The 20,867-nt window shown below is 44.9% G+C and overlaps 1 protein-coding gene and 1 long non-coding RNA gene across 17 annotated transcripts in view; one reads left to right on the forward strand and one right to left on the reverse strand.

The window, feature by feature from the left end:
* The window catches only part of TCF7 (transcription factor 7), a 116,497-nt gene that overhangs the window by 89,846 nt on the left and 5,784 nt on the right, over nucleotides 1-20,867 (forward strand). For 6 of the 16 annotated variants that reach the window (XR_014561596.1, XR_014561597.1, XR_014561598.1 and 3 more), the window contains 4 exons: nucleotides 1,274-1,384; nucleotides 2,023-2,185; nucleotides 4,335-4,442; nucleotides 17,428-17,476. Coding sequence is in view for 12 of the 16 variants with exons in the window: in XM_083728502.1 (XP_083584628.1) it covers nucleotides 1,274-1,384; nucleotides 2,023-2,185; nucleotides 4,335-4,442; nucleotides 17,428-17,476 (431 nt within the window). In the remaining 4 variants the exon portion in view is untranslated. Of the gene's footprint in view, nucleotides 1-1,273; nucleotides 1,385-2,022; nucleotides 2,186-4,334; nucleotides 4,443-12,660; nucleotides 12,754-17,427; nucleotides 19,176-20,867 lie in introns of all 16 variants that reach the window. The other 10 variants (XM_083728508.1, XM_083728504.1, XM_083728499.1 and 7 more) reach the window with 4 other exon arrangements.
* Nucleotides 15,532-16,831, reverse strand: LOC310839743. The gene is made up of 2 exons (XR_014561625.1): nucleotides 16,696-16,831; nucleotides 15,532-16,323 (listed from the first exon to the last, which is right to left on the reverse strand). It is a non-coding gene; the product is annotated as an uncharacterized lncRNA (long non-coding RNA).

Raw genomic sequence — 20,867 nt, forward strand, 5'->3', positions numbered from 1 at the left:
TGGCTTTACCCTCCCAGGTCCCATTGTGCTCAGAATTGCTCCAGGGAGGCAATGAGGCCTGGAGACGGCCATAATGCTTATGTTACAGCCCTAACAATACAGTGTCAACAAGTGAGATCTGAATATCCAACGTGAGGTGCTAGATCACACAGTTAGGCTGAGGCTAAGTGAGAGGGCATCTGCTTCAATCATTGGTGTCTCCAGATATGGCTGTGAGAGAACCCTGCCTGAAACCCTGGAGAGCCATGGCCAATCAGAGCAGATGATACTGAGCTACAAGGACCAATGGCTTAATTCCATATTGTTTTTGCGAAGCAGTTGGTATAAAAATTTTGCCCAAGGCCTAACCTGAAATGGGCTTAGCCACACTTCACAGTGTCACTAGGACCATGGATTACTTGGGCAAGACAGCCCCAAACCAAACATACGCAGCCAAAAGCCAGTGCAAAATGCCCACTCTTTGAAACTGAAAACTGGTGTGTGCGCTGAGAACAGTTAAGTACAGCTCTTGAAGTTTAATCACACACCAAATTAAGTCTTGTAGCCTCTATTTAACTGCAGGCCCGATGAGGAGAAAATACCAAGTCAGGCTTGGCATTGCCATCAGCTTCGTCAAGAGCTGCGATGCAGCACTCTTGGGTGTTATTATAGTTCAGGAAGAATGCTTCACTTACAGAAACCCAGCCAGGTGGGTGGGGTATAAATTATAAATTATTATTGCTGCTGCTGCTGCTGCTATTACTACTACTACAGAATGTCAGGATGACATAGGATAATGCAAATGGATGTCAGAGAGTTACTTCACATGTAATTGTACTCAGTTAATGGGCTCCTGCTCAGTTGCTACTATGAATATAGTAGGAAAAATTCAAAGAGTGCCACCTAGTGGGCAAACCTCTGTCTCCCAAAGACTTGAAAAACAAATCATTAGGTAGGATTGCCATTGCTAAACGTCCCAGTGTTGCCTGTCTTAATTCAATGGCCCTGTTCCAGAATGTGGCAGCTCCACAGAATATAACTAAGGATCCATGCTACAGACCTTTTGCAGCTGCGTAAGCTTTTAGAAACCCCTGTTTCCACTGCTGTGTGTTTTTTTGAATTGTCATTGAATATGCAACCATTCCGTTTTAATATCAGTCTACTGAGCATTCTTAAAGGTGGTCCCCTCTCTCTCTCTCATTTAATTAGCATGAGTCCAACTGCAGTATGAAACCCAGGAGGTCTGTAATCTGTTAAAAAGCCCAGGCAGTCACAAACATGCTTTATGTTGCAGGATCACACATCCCTTGATGCTTGGCTCTGGAATGCACACCACAGGAATCCCGCACCCGGGTATCACATCTCCCTCTGGGAAACAAGAGTTTGACCATTACGACCGGAGCATGTAAGTGACCAGGTCTTGAGAGAACGCTTAGGCTGGAACGATATAATTCCGCATCCATTTTGCAACTTTTTGAAGCTGCTTCTCCTTGGCAAAGCAGAGCCAGTATGGTGCCACTTCCAGTGGGGAAAAGGTAGCTAGGAGGATGACATTTCATGCCTCTCTCAGCCACTCTGCTTCCCCCCCCCCCCACCCCAAGGCCTGTTTTGATGGGGAAACTGATGCCCTTCAAATGGTTCTGGGTTCCTGTGCCATCATCCCTGACCACTGAGAATGCAGGCTGGGGCTGATGGAAGTTGGAGTCCAACAACACCTGGAGGACCACAGAGGTCCCCAGCCCAGATGCAGACCATTTACAGTTCTGCAAATTGGAATAGTAAATGCAGTGGGTTTTGCCTCACATTTAATAAATCACAGGTAATATCTGTCTGTGCCAAATCAGGACTGTACAAAGTCCAGTGTTGTGTCTCCAATGGTAGCTACTAGGCCATTGCTGGAGCCTGTATTTTACTCTTAATATATATAATTAAATCTAAGTTTTGGCTCATGGATTTTAGTCTTCTCCCAGCAGCCAAGATTTCCAGTTACCACTCAGTTCTTTTTTACTAACCGGTTGTTGTTGTTTTCCTGTTTCCGGCAAGGAAATCACAACCAGAACCAAAGAGAGAGAAGGAAGCCAAGAAGCCTACCATCAAGAAGCCTCTGAACGCTTTCATGCTGTATATGAAAGAGATGCGGGGGACAGTCATTGCTGAGTGCACCTTGAAAGAAAGTGCAGCCATCAATCAGATATTAGGAAGGCGGGTAAGAGCACAAAAAGGAGGTGGGGATGTTCTGATGACTAGGGAGGCGTCATGGATATGCGCTAGCAAATGCATCTGCAGTACTTCCAGAGGCCGTGCGCTTTTTGGATCCATGGTTAAAGAACGTGAGGAGAGCCTTGACTAGAAGATCAGGCTTATCTAGTCCACTATATTGTTCTCACAGCACCCAACCTGATGTCGGTGGGAAGCCTACAAGCAGGATCCGAGCACAGGCTTCATCCAGCCTCCTGAAGAGCAAATGCAGACCCAACTCCACTGGGTTGGGAAAGATGGTGGAAGATGGCTGGCCTTTCATGCTTGGTGGTGTAGATTCCCAAATGGCCATTTGCAAGCTGAATTAGCTGGAGGTTCCCACAGCACTGTGGATGGGCTGCTATGCTGTTGTTAGGGTAACCATGCTTAGCACGGAGGTTAATGGGGTGTGTGGGTGTGGGTGTCTGCTCGAGTGAAGCTGGGACTGAGGATTGTGACCCATGTAGGGTATTTCTTTTATTTAGGATACTCATTAATGGTTTTGAAATCACTCTTAGTTGTAGTGGCCTGGCAAACTGTATTACAGACTTGCAGCAGAATCTGAAAGGGTCATCAGAAACTTAGGGAGCCAAAGCCTCCATGCTTTTACTCTACCTTCTCCCTATATAGCCTAAATGTCCTCCACTGATTGCATTTATGTGGGCTTCGAGATCCACTATAATGAATTTCATAGGTTGTCTTAAGGAACCTTACGTTGCTGTAGGAACTGCCAAGGAAAGCCTTCAACACCTTGCTTTGTGTTTTATTGTCTTTTGCCGTACCGCTGCCACCTGTGTCAGACTGTATGCGACTCCTCACATCACTGAGCATAATTCATTTTATTATTGGGGTTTTCCAAGGCTGCTATGTTGTCAGGAAATTTAAGTTGCAGCAATATGTTTTCAGCTAAGACTCCGAAATCGTTTCTGGATCACTTCTAACATGTAAAGTACTTTTCACTTCACAAAGCACACGTCTGCAAAACCATGTGAGACAAGTCCCAGTTATTTTCACTGTGAAACTGGGGAACTTTTGAGTGAGGTCTTGGGATCTACCAGTGACCACTCAATGAGTCTATGGTTGAGCAAGGATTTGACTCTGGGTTCCCCAAGTTCATGATCAGTGGATTTACTGGACTCCTCCCCCGCCCTTAACCTTGGCATACATCTTTCCCTTGTTTCTGTGAGCCCAAACCACTGAGCCACACAACTTTAAATTTAATCCCAAGAACTCTACATTATAATCTTATTTTAAATTTTGACAGTAAAAACCTGGTTTTTCCTATACTTTTGTTTGTTCTGTAGAAGCTAAAGGAGGAGAAAACCCACAAAAATAAATGGTTGTTTTGTCCAATGTGGGCTTCTCCATTTTCCCAAAACAGTTTTGTCTTACTTGAGCAGTCAAAATGCTTCACCATTCTTGTCTAGAAATAAGAGACTGTTGCTTTATGGTTATATGGCAAAGGCTCCCTGCTCCCTGCACACAGTGGTCTATTTGAATAAAAACAGAGAGCTGTGTGCAACTACATTACAGTGACTAGAGTAATGATGTATTAGGACCAAACTAAGTTTGCTTAATATGTAGCAGGCAGCTCAGCATCTAGCATTTCTTTAGTTGATTACAGGTTCTGGGGGTGGGGCAGGTAATTGTCTGCAGTGCATAGGGAGGGGAGCTTTATCTATTCTCCCCAGCTGCAACCCACCTGAAAATCTACCACCACCACCACCACCACTTGGTATGGCTACAAACATTAAAGATTTCCCATTGATACCAATGGAAACTTCATTAAATTATTCCCTTGCCTTCCAAAATTCCAGAAACTTTGTTTTCCGATTCAGGGTGGTTTTGCTGGTCCTCTCAGAAGTGGTTGTGAGCTGCCTCAGCACTGTTTCCATATGTGGCAGGCCTGGGGAACATTTGGCCCTCCAGGTGCTGCTAGCCACACCTCCCATCATCCCTAGCCATTGGAGCTGGTGGGAGGTGCAGTTCAGCAACATCTGCAGGGGCAAAGGTTCCCTGGGCCTGATGTCTGGTATCCACTCTTAGCATTTGCTCTTTTCTGATCAGAGGGATGGTGTCTCTTGGCGTCTCATGGCTTTCTGTGGTTTCTGTTTCAGTGGCACGCGCTGTCACGGGAGGAACAAGCCAAGTACTATGAACTGGCCCGCAAGGAAAGGCAGCTCCACATGCAGCTCTACCCCGGCTGGTCTGCAAGAGATAACTACGTGAGTACTCTGGGTCTCTGGTGGCCTCGTGAGAATCATATGTCCATGAAGTTTTGATGCTGCCTTTCAAACTGTGTCCCTTTCCAGACATTCAGCCTGGGCATGGGAGGGGCTGAAGCGGGAAGGGGGCACGAGCATCGTAAAAGTGGGATGGGGAACTGGGAGCATGGGCACAACCCCTCCATGCCTGACCTTCACTTGTTTGGGATGGAGGTCTGAAAGGAGCTTTGCAAGTGTGCTTGGGCAAATGCCTTATCAGGATTTCCAGTATCAGAGAAGCTTGTAAGCTTATGCACCCAAATGCACTCGTGTGTTGCTGTTGTTTTCTTTTAAAAGAAACCTTCAGACTTTCTCAGTATGCAAGTGAAGGTCAGATTTGGAAGGGGGGGAGAAGCCACGTGCCACTCCCACCACACCCACTTTAGCCCACAGGGCTCCAGGTCAAATCCCTGAAGAGGACTTCTTTTGCAGATAATGGTTTACAGCAATTTTTCTCACAGACAGTGTGCAGATGACACAAATTCAGAGAAGCAATTCCCAGAGGGTTAGATCACAGGGACATATATATAGATAGATGGTCAGGTTGACATTAGACACAAGGCAGCCAACAATGCTGAGAGGTTTTAGGCTTCTGAATGTTTGGTGGGGCTGCTGGCTTTTCTCCCCTACCTTAACATCAGCTTCCCACACACCGTGGCAAACTGCTTTTGATGTACACAAACACCAAGATCTAAGCACTTCAGTTAGAAAAAAAAAGAGTTGGGAAACCCCCTACCGATCTCAAGGAGGTCACCACACTATTTCCCGGACTAGCACCCAGGTGTTCAAAGGAACCAACAGAGATACAAATTTAACTGGAGGGCAGGAGTGGATCTACTATGAAACTAATGAAGCTTAGGCTCCAGGGCCCTAATCCTGGAGGGGGCCCAGAGTCCACATTGATTTTTGGGTCTAGTAGACCCAATCTGAGTGGCACGACTCAAATTGTTATTTTATTGTCTGTATTTCAACAATCCCAAAGTTAGAGAGAGTTAGAGAGCACAGGTGTTATAAAGGTGTGGTGATCTGTCACGGAACAACCCCATTGAAGATGATAACAGAACTTTCTCAGACCTTGTTGCTGGTGGCAAAGGGGCCCCCATGACAGCTCAAGGTTCAGGGCCCCCAAAATGTAGTTCTGTCACTGCTGGAGGGTCCCTGCAGTAAACTCTTCTGAAACTACTGGGTTTAGGGGGTTAATTTAATAAACTATAATACATCACAATATTTCCAGCAGATAGAACATTGTCATGCTGTAGCTGTTATTCAACAATTCTTTTTAGCCCAGATATAGCAGAGTGCAATCCAGATAAAGTTATGTATACCTGATATAAATATCTACATAGAGAGTGGCTGTGGGTATCTGTGTTTGCTCACTGTTAGTTTGGGTGGCTAAAGTGATTATATATGTAAATTGCCCTGTGATATTTGGATGAAGGGGGGTATATAAATTTAATAAATAAAACAAAATAAAAATATATATTGGAAGGGGAGAAATAAGAATGCCTGGTGGCAGAAGGGAGTTGGGAGTCCAACCATATCTAGAGGGCCTCAGCTTCCCCAACCCTGCGTTAGTGCTTCTGCCTCTGTCTTTCCTGCACCTGTGTGGTGTAGTGGTTAAGAGTGGTAGACTCGTAATCTGGTGAACCAGGTTAGCATCTCCGCTCCTCCACCTGCAGCTGCTGGGTGACCTTGGGCCAGTCACACTTCTCTGAAGTCTCTCAGCCCCACTCACCTCACAGAGTGTTTGTTGTGGGGGAGGAAGGAGAATCTTAGCCGCTTTGAGACTCCTTAAGGGGAGTGAAAGGCGGGATATCAAGTCCAAACTCTTCTTTTCTTCTTCTTCTTTGATTCCCCTTTCTATGGATCTCAGAGGCCCTTGTGCTCTGTATGCCTCCCTCCTTGCTAGCTAAACACAACATCCAAAAACGTGTTTCTCCTAAACTATTAACCTCTTTCTCCTCCTCCCCTTTTTTGCCCTTCTTTAAATTGTAGTAGGCAAGATAGTAGTGGAAAAATATGGTTTATATTATCATCATCATATTAAATAGTGTTGGTTTCAGGATATGAGCCATGCAGCCATCAGTAAGCCGCCTAAACCCTGAAGAGGCAGCACATAAAAACTAAGTGGGAAAGGTAGTACTGTCTGGGCAGAGGTCTCCTCCCCGTTGGGCTTGAGCCCCTGGCAAATGTCCAACATCTGGAGCTGGCAGAAGGAATAAAAATGCAACAACTGCTAATAAGGTGCGACTCCAATATATTCAGTTTCTTGTTTGATTGAAACTTAGCATATTAAGGGTCTGTTTCATAACTAGTAATTTATCTGTTTACACTGTGGAGACACTTTAGTTTGAGGGTTTGCGCTCCCTGTTTAGAAGTTCATGGTAATACCCACTTTCCTATCGTCTGTCTCCAGGTGCTCACAGTGCGAAATAGGCAGGAAAGCTGTGAAGTAATAAGCAGTTGTTTCTTTTTAACTTATATGAGCTTGCACTAGATTTATGGTCATCAGAAAAAAGGCCCTCAAGAGAAATTAAAATGCACAGAGAGAAGAGACTTGCAGCTAATAATAATAACCACACCCATATTTGTCTTAGAGCTCTTAATTATATCAATGCAAATAAACACGTATTCTCTCTTGGGTAATATGTCATACTTAACTTTTGTTTGACATGATCATACACTTACCTGGCGAGAGATTAATATTGCTCGATCCATCTTGATCACGGCTTGCCCCAACATCATGTGCCGCAGTTGCTTTTGGTTCATGCTGACTCTGCATTTTGCATTTGCCAGGTTCACATTGCTAGGTCCTGTTTGCTTCCATTGCCTCTTCTGATCTCATCCATGGAAGGTGACAAAAGCCCCGGATTTAAAGAAGGCAAATACTGCCCAAATGTCGGCTGTTAGCTGAACTGAAGCAAATACTTCAAAGTTGATAGTTCCCTTCCCTTTCTGAAACGTGTGCCAAAGATCTTGGGGGTTTAGGAGGCTGTCTGAGTGAACCCAGCATCATCCAAGCTTCTTTGAACTCTACAGTTCATGGATTTGCCTTCATTCTATCATACATTTACTGTATCAAATTTGTATCCCACCTGCCCTCCAAGGAATTCAAAGTGGTGTATACGTGGCTCTCCGTTTCCATATTACCCTCACAACAACTCTTTGAGGTACCGGTAGTTTGGGCTGGGAGTTGGCGACTGGCCTAAGTTCACACCCAGTGAGCTTAGTGGCAGAAGATGGAGATTTGAAACCTGGTTTCTCAGGTCATAGACTCAGCACTCTAACTACTACACCACTCTGCCTGTACCTGTTTCCAATGGTCCTGCCAGACCAACACTTCTTTGCTTTAAATTTGAGAGACAGTTGGGAAAGGAAGTTGCAGTTTGCAACTGTACTTCCTGTCTGCCCCCCCAAAAAACCCCATATGTGAGAGCTTATATCTCATTAAAAGAGGTTCATCCAAGTTGTTTTTGTTGAAGCATGCCTGGTTGGCAGCGTTGAAATTTTAAATTTTTTAAGAGAGGGCTTCCCACACCCTCCTCGTGACTTGTTAATGCACATGAACATGCAGTTATGGGGCATGTGCCCATCAATAAGCCCTGTATACATTTAGGGACGTTTTTAATGTTTGATGCTTTACCACTTTTTATTATTATTACTAATAATAATATTCTGTTGGGAGCCGCCCAGAGTGGCTGGAGAGGCCTAGCCAGATGGACAGGGTATAAATAAATCATATTATTATTATTATTATTATTATTATTATTATTATTATTATTATTATGTGCCAACTCTATGAGCTGCTTTTCCACCCCAGAGTGCAGCTGCAGTGTTTAAAAGCCTGCAGTTGGCTGGGCAGGGCTGCCTGCATGCATCTTCCCTGTAGACTCAGCACCCCGCAAACGCAGTTTGTGCTCCATTGTCAGGTAGCTCTACATCCCAACTTCCTGCACAAGCGCAGCATGTCACCAAATTTACATAGGCAGCTGTCTTATTCCGAGTCGGACCGCTGGTCCATCTTGCTCAGTATTGCCTACACCAACAGGCGAGGAGGGGTCTCTCCAAGGTCTACCTGGAAGTGCTGGGAATCAAACCAGAGATCTGCATGCAAGCAGATGCTCTACCACGGAGCTATGGCCCTTTGGCACCATTCTCTTCCTATCAGGTGCATGCCAACATGGGTGGTGGTTTCACAGCATGTGAGCCTAGAGCAAGAGTAGGAAGATCTCTGGTGCTTGGAGGCTACTGTGCAAGAAACATATAGTCAGCCTTAAAGAACAGGGTACTTCTGAGCACTTTCTGAGCCTAGGAATTTGTTTTCAGTGCCAGAACTGAACCAGGTTCACATTCCGTTTTACACCCACACGGTTAGTTTCCTTTACTTCAGCAGCCGGATTTAGGTGGCAAAAGTCAGGTTGCTGTTAAATAATTGAGAGTCAGAAATCCTTGCTCCAGCGATTGCAAATCATCCAGAGATCTGCTCAGGGTCCCCCAGAATTTCTGAATTCAAATCTTTTCCTCCATGCAGATATGCAACTAGCTTAGCCTGGAATCATCCAGCTAAATGTAAAATGAGGATTTTGCATATCGTTTCCTCAAGTGTTTTAGCCAGATGGTTTTCTTCTGTTTCCTTTCAACTTTTTCACCATTCCCTATTTAGATTAATTTATAAATAGCCTGCTCTGGGAACTGGCAGAGAGTAAGCGTTGGGCAACAACCTGGCCCCCTTCTCTGTTGTTTTTATTTTTTTGCCACTGGAGGGAGCCTGTTTGCAGGTAATAGATGGCCCTCTGCTCAGCTTCACCTGTTTGCTTTTCATTTTTGAGAGACCGTTTACACATCTACCTTGTATCATCTAGTTTGGCCAACATATTACCCTTTAAGTGTTCACCTTAAAATGCCCGTGAAGTAATGGTGTATTGCTTGGGATCCCAAATCCTCATCCCAGGGATAAGAGGAGAGGTGATCAAAGAGATCCTCTAGACTGGTGCTATATTTCGGGTATATTATTCTATGTGTTGATTACAGTAGATTTATTATGCTTTCCTTGTTCTGCAATTCCATCCCATTGCTGCTGCCTGGAAGGGACCGTATACAGTGCTGCAAAAGGGGGATAAGAAAAAGAAACCCAGAATATTCATGCTATGGAAAGTTATTTGATTTCAGCAGGAAGTTACAGGATATGCACTGATTGAAAATGAAGCATCATCATTACTGTTGTTGTTGTTAATTTTTTATACCCCATCCATCTGACTGGGTTGCCCGAGCTACTCTGTGTGGCTTCCAACATAATATTACTCCCCCAGAATTTTTGCAGACGTTTGCGTATGGCCACCCCAACATGAATGCGCAATTAAAAGGATATCTGGCGGGGCCCATAGGTCAAGTGGCCACATGCAAGAATTTTTGCATGGGAGAACTTTCAGGTCCGACTCTAGATATGTTCAGTGGAAGCTTCTCAGCTAGCAGAGTTGGGAAAGACTACAGAGTGAAATGTGGGGCAAAGGGGACAAAATTCAATGGAATTTACTCCCCTGTATGCATGCATAGGATTGCCACCTTGTACTCAGGTTTCTTGAGCAAGTTGCTGTGTTGCTGAGATTTGCCACTTTATCTTCTGTAGCTTTGGAGAGCTGCTTTCTTGCAGCGGCAAAACATCAGCGAATGCCCGTTTTGCAATGGCACCCATGGCAATTTCTCAAACATATATTGGAGAATCCACAGCCATAACAAGGTCGAGGGACCCCGAGTTACAGTATTTAACCTGGAAGGACTGAGTGTTCTGCCTCAGAGCAACAAGACCAGTGATGTGGGCTGGCTTAATATAAGGAAATCAGTTCGTGAAAGTGACTGCCTGACTTCTGGGCACTGCATGTTTCCCTCCCCTGTCAAATGAACAGTCCATGGGAAGGCTTAGGAGTAGACTAGGCCCAGGCCCAAATGTGCTTATGCTGGAAGCCAGGAAGCAGCTGCTTTGGGAATCTCTCTGCCACCCTGCCCACACTGACTGTTAAGCTCTATCCCTGAAGGGAGGAGGAGGAGGAGGAAGAATTTAGGTCAGCTTGCTGTCATATGACTTGTCAGGCAGGAAATGAAATTCACTCCCACACTTAGAAGTTTTTCTACCTTTACGCAGAGTACAAGGAGTTGCATTTAAACGTTTGCAGGTCTAAAACAGCAACCCCACCAGCAGCTATGACTCCCAAGCCAGCTTTGTTCACGAAGCTTGTGATGGCAACTCATGAGAAAGCAAAGGATGACACATATTCAGTGAATGAACCAATGAAAGGACTGAGTGGCGTTTCTTTAATAATTGCTGAGGAAAACAACAGAAACGTGCAAAGGAGCCAACTATTTGCCCCAAAGTTGATGGACATTGCCATTCAAGTAGCGTGTGTGCACCGCATCATGTGATTGATTGATTGATTGATTGATTGATTGATTTTATTATATACCGGCTCTCATCGTAAGATCTCAGGGCAGTTCACAGAATAAAATACAGGATAAAAAGCAAGTAAATAAGTAAAACAAACAGCAAAATATTAACCCCCACTTCCCACAGGCTCTTTTTAAAGGCTGTAGAATATTAATCGGCCAAAGGCACTTACCTGTTCTTCTCATGTATTTTATTCAAGTTGACACCCCTGGACATAGGGGTGAAATAACGGGGTTGCGTCTAACTCGGTCCATGTGCAAATTGAACAGACTTCTGCATGTGCAACGAAACTTCACCTTCATTTCCTTCCCCCTGCAGCCCTCTACACACCCTCAAATTGGTTCTGTAACCCATGGGGATGTTCCAGCCAGATTTTGAGGGTTCATAGGGGGCTGCAGGGGGGAAGAGAGGAAGACAAAGTTCAGCGGCATTAGCAGACATCTGCTCATGCGACATTGGATTCCGCTCACTGAAAACGCCAGCCTAGATGTCTTTAAGTCTTTTGCAAAAAGGCTTCCTTAATTAATGCATGGTCTCTTGCTCTTGTGTTGCTATGGCTACTTTTCTAACACCCTTTCCTAATAGCTCTCCATTGACACATCTTATTTGAAGAGATTTCTGTTAGGCTGCTGCTTTGTGTTTTTTTTTGTTTGTGTGTGTGTATGTGTGTGTGTTTAAGCAAAGAAATATTAAAGTCCCAAAATGTAGAGTTTTATTAAGAACAAATATAAGGGCATCATTTCCCAGTACTCTTTCTATATGTTATTAAAAAGTGATGTTCACTAAAAGGGTTGGTCAGCAGAAGACTTTCCAAGTCTTCTGGAGATAAAACAACCCGATGGAAAAGCACAGCAGAGGGTGGGGGAATCAGCATGGACTCACAATCCACAGGGAGATCCTGCACATGAACTGCAGCTGTGCATGGCCACACTCGATCCAATTTAAATATAAAGAGCAGGTTTCCCCTAGGAAAGGAGTGGGGCAAGGGGGAAACCGCTCCAACCTGTGCTTTCTAGGCATGGGACAAGTGGGAGTGTGGATGAGCCCTTAGTGTGTTGATGCCTCCTTCACCTCCTTCTAGAATGGGGGCAGGGAGTGACACTGAGGAGGCTGCAGGGGAAATCAGCAAAAATTCTACTTTTCCATTAGCAAAAGCTTCTGCTGGATCAAAAGCCCTTCCCAGAAGTGCACCGTTGGATGTGGCCCACTTGAGGTTTGGTGTGTGTTTTGGCCCCCTCCTAAGTGCCTGGCGTGCTCTGGTCCATGGGGTCACGAAGAGTCGGACACGACTAAATGACTAAACAACAAAGTATCTGCAGGATTTTCAAGAGGTGCTTCATGGTGTGTGAAGACTAAGCAGGGATGACCTGCTGGCTGGCTACAACTATTCTGTCTGTAAACCCACAGTACTGTTACTATTTTTTACAACAGATGTGACCCAAAATAGTAAATACCAACGGTTAAAAAAAAGAAAATAAATGTATGTCTGTGTCCTCCCTCCAAGGCCTTCAAAATTCATCTGCCATTTGGTGACTCGAGGCGCTTATAGTTTCCAAGGTTCCTTTTCAGCTGCATAAATGGCTTGTTTCAATTAGCCGGGTTGGGGTGCTGTTCTCTGTATAGGCTCTCTGCTAGGTTGTTTTTCTGTCTGCTTCCTGATGTGCTTTGTGTACGTATTTGGTGCATTGTTTCAGTGCTCCCCGCAGCTGCTCTTTTAACGCTTTCCCCCTTGCTCTTCAGTCTTCTTCAGGCTCTTCGTCCCGTGATCACACAAAGTTTAACTCAGGGCCCCTGGAATTCAGCAGCACCTCGGGGCCGGTTTCTGCGGCAAGGGTAAGCGAATTCTGCAGCGAATGTCCTTCTGCATTACGGCAGTGAGAGTCTGTAACCATCTGCCACTCATGCATCCACCTAACCCAGCGTTGGCTGCAGAATTCCAGGAGCCCTGAGCTTTTCCATGGCCATAGAATTGCTCATTGGCTGTGGAATTTGTTGAGTTGAAGGGGAACAATCAGTGGGCTATGTGTGCTTGTGGCGAGCTTGTGCATCAGTGAAGCGAGTGGACACTTCATGACAGCACTTTCCTTTTTTTAGGCAAATAGGTCGTTAAATGTCTCATCAGCTTCAAAAACAAAACCATTGCCATTGGGAGCATGGTTTTGGGAAAACCCTTGCACAGAACTGAACAAAAAAATTGAGGGTTTGCAGGTTGGACAGTGTGGCTTTCCTTTAAAAGCAGTAAAAACAATGCATCCATGACCTGGAACATATTGGCCTTGCACATGGTCAAAGGTGACCACCAAGAAATACATTTTTTTTGGAGTGGCAATTTCATTTTGAACACAATCAGCCTTCTGAGCTGCAAATGCTGTGGACATTATTTTATTTAAGTTTGAATCGGATGTAGCAAAGTAGACAAAGGATGGGTTGTTTGCATCCCACAAGGAAACAATGCAGACTCTACTGATCTGATGTGTCATCGCACAAATATATATTTTTAATAGCAATGGGGTTGCTCTTTCTGGATCCAACCAACAAAGGTCCATCTGGTCCAGCAGACAGAGCCTTCCAGGAAACCCACAAGCAAGGCATGAAGGTAGTGCCCGTCCCCTTGTTTGTCCCCAGTATCTGGTAAGGATCATGGGTTGTGAAGGTTTGTGTGTCTTGCACATACATATTGCCTCTCTTAAGATACTACTGTCCATGCCAGGATTTTGTCTTACCTGTGACTTTTGCTAGTCAGCTTGTGTGCTAAGATGACAGCCCATGCATTCTAACCCCCTTCCTTAACTGAATTCCATTCCTACGTGGCGTGTACATGGATAAGCCACCTTGGCTTTTTGCCTCAGCCAAACTGAAAGGGAGGAAGCCTTAAGGGGCTCTCCAGAAGTCTATCCATAGGTCTTCTGCCTTCCCCCATCCTAGTAACTTATTCAGGCTGTCAGAGTCATGCATGTTTTGTAGCCCACCCTATCCCCAGGGAGAGCAATAGTAAACAGAGCAATTGTTGTGTTAATCCAAAAAGGCAAATGGGAGAGGCTGGTACTGGTTCCCCTCTCGCCTACTGGTAGTTGATGCTTTCTAGTGGAAGCAGCTGGTAAAGCAGCTAGAAATCTGGCTTTTGGTTCTTCTTGGTAACTGGTGGCAGGAGGACCTGAGCTTTTCTTAGGGGAAGGGTCGTGGCTCAGTGGCAGAGCACCTTCTTTGAATGCAGGCGGTCCCAGATTCAATCCCTGGCAACTCTAGGTAGGGCTGGGAGAGACTTCCTGTCTCAAATCCTGCAGAGCTGCTGAGTCAGTGCAGAGTCTGACTCAGTACTGTATAAGGCAGCTTTCTATGTTCCCACAGGAGAAATAGCTCGATGTGCCGTCTTCCTTGACTGCAGCCAACAGTCAAGGCCTCCTTAAGCCTGTTATTTGGTGCAGGACATCAAGCTCTGACTTGGCTTTTTATCTTCCGCTTCTCCTGCGCAAAGAATGAGGGGCGCAATTTGCAACAGAGAAGCTCTGGAAGGAGGAAGGTGTTTAACTTTCCACTAGTCTGTTTTCCTCTGCAACTCAGCAAGCTGCTTTTGCCCTGTCCAGTGTTTCTGCTGCAAACAGAAATGGGAGAAAGCAGCTGCAGCTAAGGGGCAGCTGAAGAAGATAGCTGGCAAGGAAGGGAAGGGTGAAGTGCTCTTCTCCTGCCCAAAGCTCCTCTGTTGCAAATGGTGCCCTCTAGCCCAGTTTGCAGAGGAGAAGCAGCTGTTGGGCTTTCAGGTTAGAGCACAATGTGCCGTACCGTCTTTAGAGCTCGAGGCCAGTGGAGGAGCACATAAAAAATCAAATGCAAGTAGAAAGCTCGTACATCAGAGAGAACACTTGGCTAGAACCTTGTTCCTTGTCATGCTAGCTTTCCATGTGCCGCAACATTCGATGTAGGGAAGCATTCAGATATGCAAAACCCCACGGCCATTCCAATGGGAAATGTCCATAAGGATACCACCACTAGCTGTCTTAGAATGTTGGAGTTGATTTTTCAGCATTGGAGAGGCAGTCCAAAAACTGTGTGGGGCAACTCAAGACAGTTTCTCAAAACCATACACGTTTCCATCTTACAGCCGACACTGGCACAGAGCTTGTAAGAGAGTAACTGCCACCAGCATTAGGTTTTAATTGTAGTGTTGGGCAGCTGTGTAATAATGTAGGCCTCCCAATGCAAGCAAAATCAATACTATGCGGAGAGGAGTGTAAGGAAAGACAATCTGGTTTGATTTTGCCTGCTTTCATCAGCGAAGCGGTTTTTGTGCCTCGCTAATGACAAACATGTTTAAACACTGTTTGAACTTAAAGTGGGAAAGGCTTTGTTGTGCTCCATGTTTGCAATCTCGTCTCTGGAAGTGAAAACAAAAAAGCTGCAGTCCTCAACATGTTTACAACAGTGAGTGTGTCCTCTTGAGGGACTTCCTTCTGAATGAAATAGGACTGGGACTGGGCTGCCCAAGCTTGCAAATACTATGCACTTTTCAAGCTGCTAGTGAGTGCAGTTTCTGTACCCAAGAAAAATCTGAGGCTAGCATGAAGACATCACAAATGCTGGTGCAAGAAAGAGGTGAATAACAAAAACCAGACCTTAGGTTTATCTCACTTTTATTTGTCATAGTTACTTTGACATTATTCTTCATTCAAGGAAAGTTGCTTTGGTGACCAAAGCTCATTTTTAACTCTGATGTTCCATGTGCTGTTCCTGAAATACGGTCCAATTTCTCCCCACGCTTAAAAGACATTTTAAAAAGAGACCTTTTTCATTGAGAAAGTAACTGTGTGCAGGCTGCAAGCCTGCTGAAAATGAGATCACTGTCCACTTTATTCCACCCATGCACAGCAACCTTTTCCTGGAAATACCTTCATTCATGTATGCACAGAATGCAGCTGGTCTTTGTTCAGATGGCTGGTGTGTGTGCATAAAGAAAGTTAGGTTTGCTCCTTAACCCAGGTCATTGCACTGTGGTGGCAGCACACTTTTTCTGACACTTTGGGACACAGGAAAGACTGTGGCACAATCCTCATCTATGAGCCCAATATATCTTAGCTGTGGGGAAGAGTGGCAGTCTTTCCGGTATTTCAAAATGTAAGCCAGAGACAATCTATGTGCAGGTAGGCATGAAAAGGGGACTGGATTCATACCAATTTGTTCCAGCTATGGTCAGGGACCATAATATCTGAGAGAAGTATTTTATCAGAGACAATGAACAAGAGTGCAGTTTGGGATTTGTGTGTGTGTGTGTGTGTGTGTGTGTGTACTGTAAAGGATGGCATAAAAATTTAATGAATAAACTACCAGTATGGTGGGGCAGTGCCATTTATGAGGAGGGTCCCTGGCCCATGCTCTCTATTTTGACCTCTTTTTATATTTGCAATCTGCCTTTATAAGGTAAAGGTACCCCTGCCCGTACGGGCCAGTCGTGTCCGACTCTGGGGTTGCGCGCCCATCTCGCTTAAGAGGCCAGGGGCCAGCGCTGTCCGAAGACACTTCCGGGTCACATGGCCAGTGTGACAAGCTGCATCTGGCAAGCCAGCGCAGCACACAGAAACGCCGTTTACCTTCCCGCTAGTAAGCGGTCCCTACTTATCTACTTGCACCCGGGGTGCTTTCGAACTGCTAGGTTGGCAGACGCTGGGACCGAGCAACGGGAGCGCACCCCGCCACGGGGATTCGAACCACCGACCTGACGATCGGCAAGTCCTAGGCGCTGAGGTTTTACCCACAGCACCACCCACGTCCCTACAAATCTGCCTTTAGCATATGTTAATTTCAGCCACAGCATAAAGCACATGAATTGTTGATGTAAAAAGTAGCCATAATAAATAGCTAACCAGTCTTGGGGGGGGGGGGAGAGAGTTCCCAAGTAATATCCAATACTAACTGATGTTGGGAAGGGTGGGTGTATGTATGTGTACACACAGAGAGAGGTTTCTTGCTTTTAACTGTAATCGTAGCTTTTCCTTCTTTTACATCTATAGGTCCCAGGGGCTCCTCTCCCAAATCAGCTAAACTGTTGCTTGCAAGATGTAGGTCTGGAAATGGCAGACTGTCCAAAGCTCTACCAAGCTGGTGCCACTCTCAGCCAGCTGGGCAGAATGCTGCAGTATGAGTTAATGAGGGGTTACTTCTGAATTAAGAATTCAAAGCAATAGGTGGATCCATCTCATTTGTGGTTTTCTTTCAGTGTGAAGAAGCATTTGTGTAAAAATGATGTACCCTTTAAACAGCATGTCCCTGACTGCCTGTAGAGCATATTTTGACCACTAGGGGGAGGGTGCTACCTGCAATTGCCAATTGCACACCATACAAGGGGTCTAGATTAGCAAGAATCCATGGTGATCAGAAATGAAGCAGACAGTTTGGAAGGGATGAAAGTAGGAGCCTTGGCCACAACCCCCTTATTCCCTCTGGAAAGATATGCCTGTATTTGTTCACTTATGATTTGTGTTCTCCCCTCCCTTTTCTCTCTCTCTTTGATTCTAGGGGAAAAAGAAAAGACGAACAAGAGAAAAACAGCAAGACTCCAACTCAGGTAAATCCACTGGCGCAAACTCCAGTACATTATCTGGTAACCAACACTTTGTTTATGTTGGTAGGGGATTAGCTGAGGCAGCTGAACAATAGCTATAATCTTCCTTTGGATTTGCATCTGTGGCTTAATGTGACTGGGGTAATCCATATCTATGCTAATACTACCTCCATTTCATCTGTAGACTGGGTTGCTATCTGTGCTTATAAACTTTAATCTGTGTTTCATTTTCATATGAGACCTAACTGCTATTTCTTCTAGCTTTGCTGCTATCTGCAATTGTCTCTCCTGTCTGCTCTCCTCTGACATTAGCCTCAGAGAAAAGGAATACTATTCAGCTCATTCCTGGTTGCATTTTGACACATCAAATTTAGCCCCCTCCTCTTGCCATTAACTTTTGTGGTTGTTACCGTTGTAGTTTCCCAATCACCTAGTTCTCTGCAAAGATGCAGAAAGCAAAAGGTCTTTAAAATGCAGTACAGTAGCAAATTCTTAACCTGTTATCCAAGAAGGGACTATTTTGCCATAAACTAGATTTCTAGGGCAGGCAGAATCGTAACCCACAGAGTCTTACACATCATATCTTTGGGTGCTAACAGGCTAAAACATCTCATCAGCGCAAGCATTTCCACTTGTGAAATACAAGCCCCCACCCCCATGCACACTCTCCCCAAATCTGCTCCATAGGATTGAGGGGAACTCATAGAACAAAGTTAGGGTGAACACAGAGTGGGAGAAAGATCAACTGCACAAGCAGTGCTTTGGATAGAAGAAGAGATGGTAAGGGAACAGCTAGCTACAGATAGAACAGGTGAGGTCCCTGTGGACTAGAGGTGGGCAAATGTTGGCCCCCATCTTCAAAAACTAGAAAAAAGAAGGCCCAGGTAACTGCTAACCAGTCAACTTGACATACCAGGAATGTCCTAGAACAGATAATTTAACAGTCTGTGAGCACTTAGAAAAGGATGTGGGGATTACTAAGACCCAGCATGGATTTCTCAAAAGCAAGTCATGCAATACTAATCTTTTTTTTTTTTAATGGAGTTACAAGCTTGGTGGATAAGGGGAATGCTGTGGAAACAGCGTATCTTGATTTCAGCAAGGCTTTTGACTAAGTCCCCCATGATATTCTTGCGGGGAAGCCGTTAAGATGTGGGTTGGGTGAGGTAGCTGTTAGGTGGATTTGTAGCTGGTTGATTGACCAAACCCAAAGAGTTCTCACTCATAGTTCCTCATCATTCTGGGAAAAGATGACAAGTGGGGTGCTGCACTTGTCCTGGGCTTGTTGATGTTCAACATCTTTATAAATGACTTGGATGAAGGAATAGAGGGGTTGTTTGTCAAATTTGCAAATGACACCAAACTGGGAGGGGTAGCTAATGCCACTGTTCTCCCAGTCACTGCATTCTTGGCCTTCCCGTGTGAGGTTAGTTTTGGTATTTGCCTAAACCTGCTTTGTTTCCTGAAGAGATGCTGCTTCCAGCAGAAACTGGGTTGATGTGGCCTGTTTAGTTTTGTCTCCAGCTGCTAAATTGATGCTGCATCTTTTCTTCTTCTTCCTCCTCCTGCTCTTGCTGCTGTTTGTGCCTCTGCCTTGCCCATTCTCCACCACGCATGCTCCTTCCTCAGATCCTGCTTCTCCTAAGAAATGCAGAGCTCGCTTTGGTCTCAACCAACAAATGGACTGGTGTGGACCGTGCAGGTGTGTATTGGATATCTTTGCTTTCTAAGCTTGTTGCTTACCATGCAGGTTGTTCTTTGCTGTGCAATTTTTATTTTTCATGCCCCTTTTCTGCAGCTGCCCTTGCCCCTAACACTACTAATGGCGCTCCTTATGGCCTGCCTAGGTTTTCCATGGATTTCAACTGTTTATGAGTGATGCTTCCAAAAGCTTTCTACTTCTGAGATGGGAAAGTACAATGACCGGGGGGGGGGGGGATCTTAACCATGCAATCCTATGTATGTCTACTCAGAAGCAAGTTTCTTCCAGTGCAGACAGATGTCTCAGGTTTTTTTTACATAACAGGAAGGGTGAAAGTTGGCATTCATTTCTCCCTTGTAGCATGGACCTTCACGTACCTTCACACTTGCAAGGTCTTCCTTTATGGGTATCACCCTGGCAAGGTCTGGATGACCACATAGCCAGGAATCTGGAGTTGGGAATTTCCTGCACTGACGGAGGTTTAGATTAGATCACCTGTTGAGATGCTTTCCAATATTGTGGTTTTCAGCCCTTCAAAATAGGTTTTTCTAGATTTATGAATCACAAGGTCCAAAAACCTGCTCTCAACAACCTTCCCATGTGCCTTTGTGCCATCACCACCATCCATTTTCTCTCATTAAAGGGTGGAGTCCTGTTCTCTTATCAGGAGACTTCAGTGAAGAGAAAATTGGTTGTCTGAAGAGGGCCAGTATAGAAGGGGCATTGCAGCCACTGTGTAGCCAGTTCTTTGCTGTTCACACCTCCCCACAGAACACAGCATTTGTTACAGGAAGAACTGGTAGTCTCCAGCCACTATCTTATAAAAGTTGGTGATCCAGTTATTCTCATTAGCCATTAAGTGGCTTGTCATCTTTTACTAGCAGGCTCTGTATTGAATTTCAGCCTAAAATTATGCAAAGCAATTTAAAAGGTCACCTCACAAGAGTAGACTTCTGATTCCCACCCAGCAGCATAACTAATGCCAGTCTTAATAGCTTTCCTTTCAAAATGCAAGAAAATGATTTGCATTAATTAATAAACACTCCCTTTGCTTTTGTGCAGCACTGATTAGTCTAGATGCAAATGAGCTGGGGCCTTCCTTACACCACTAGCAGAGTATTAGGGTCAAGGGGACATATTCCTTATATATGTTGTAAGCCGCACAAAGTGGCTAGGGAACCCTAGCCAGATGGGCGTGTATAAATAATAAAATTATTATTAATAGTTATTTGCAGGCCATGGCCACCTCTGTGCAAGTCTGCTATATTTTATTCATATAGCAGACCACAGGGTAGCTGGTGATAGGGAAGACAGGTTTGGAGTATGGGATATACCTGCACCAATGGGCCTAGTTTGAGGGCTTCTATGCAACAGGGAACAGAAAGCAGGGCTCTCTGCACACATATGACACCTGCTGTTGGCTAGTCTCATAATATTGGGTTGCTGGTTTTAGTACCTAGGCTAACTGATCTGTGGTGTGCACAGAGAGACTTTTTTCACATTATCACGCTGGTGCTCCACCCTAGAGATATGTAGAACTGCAACAATTGGTAAGAGTGATTTGTGACTTCATCATCTATGCAATTCAAGTGGGGCATGTTTACATGCAAATATTCTGTCAAGAGATGGAGTGGGGTAAATAGACAAAAATAAGCAATAGCATTTATTCCTTCCCATTCATATTCCTTGACC

Source organism: Podarcis gaigeae (genome assembly GCF_964106915.1).
Source record: "Podarcis gaigeae genome assembly, chromosome: 2".
Classification (NCBI taxonomy): Eukaryota; Metazoa; Chordata; class Lepidosauria; order Squamata; family Lacertidae; genus Podarcis; species Podarcis gaigeae.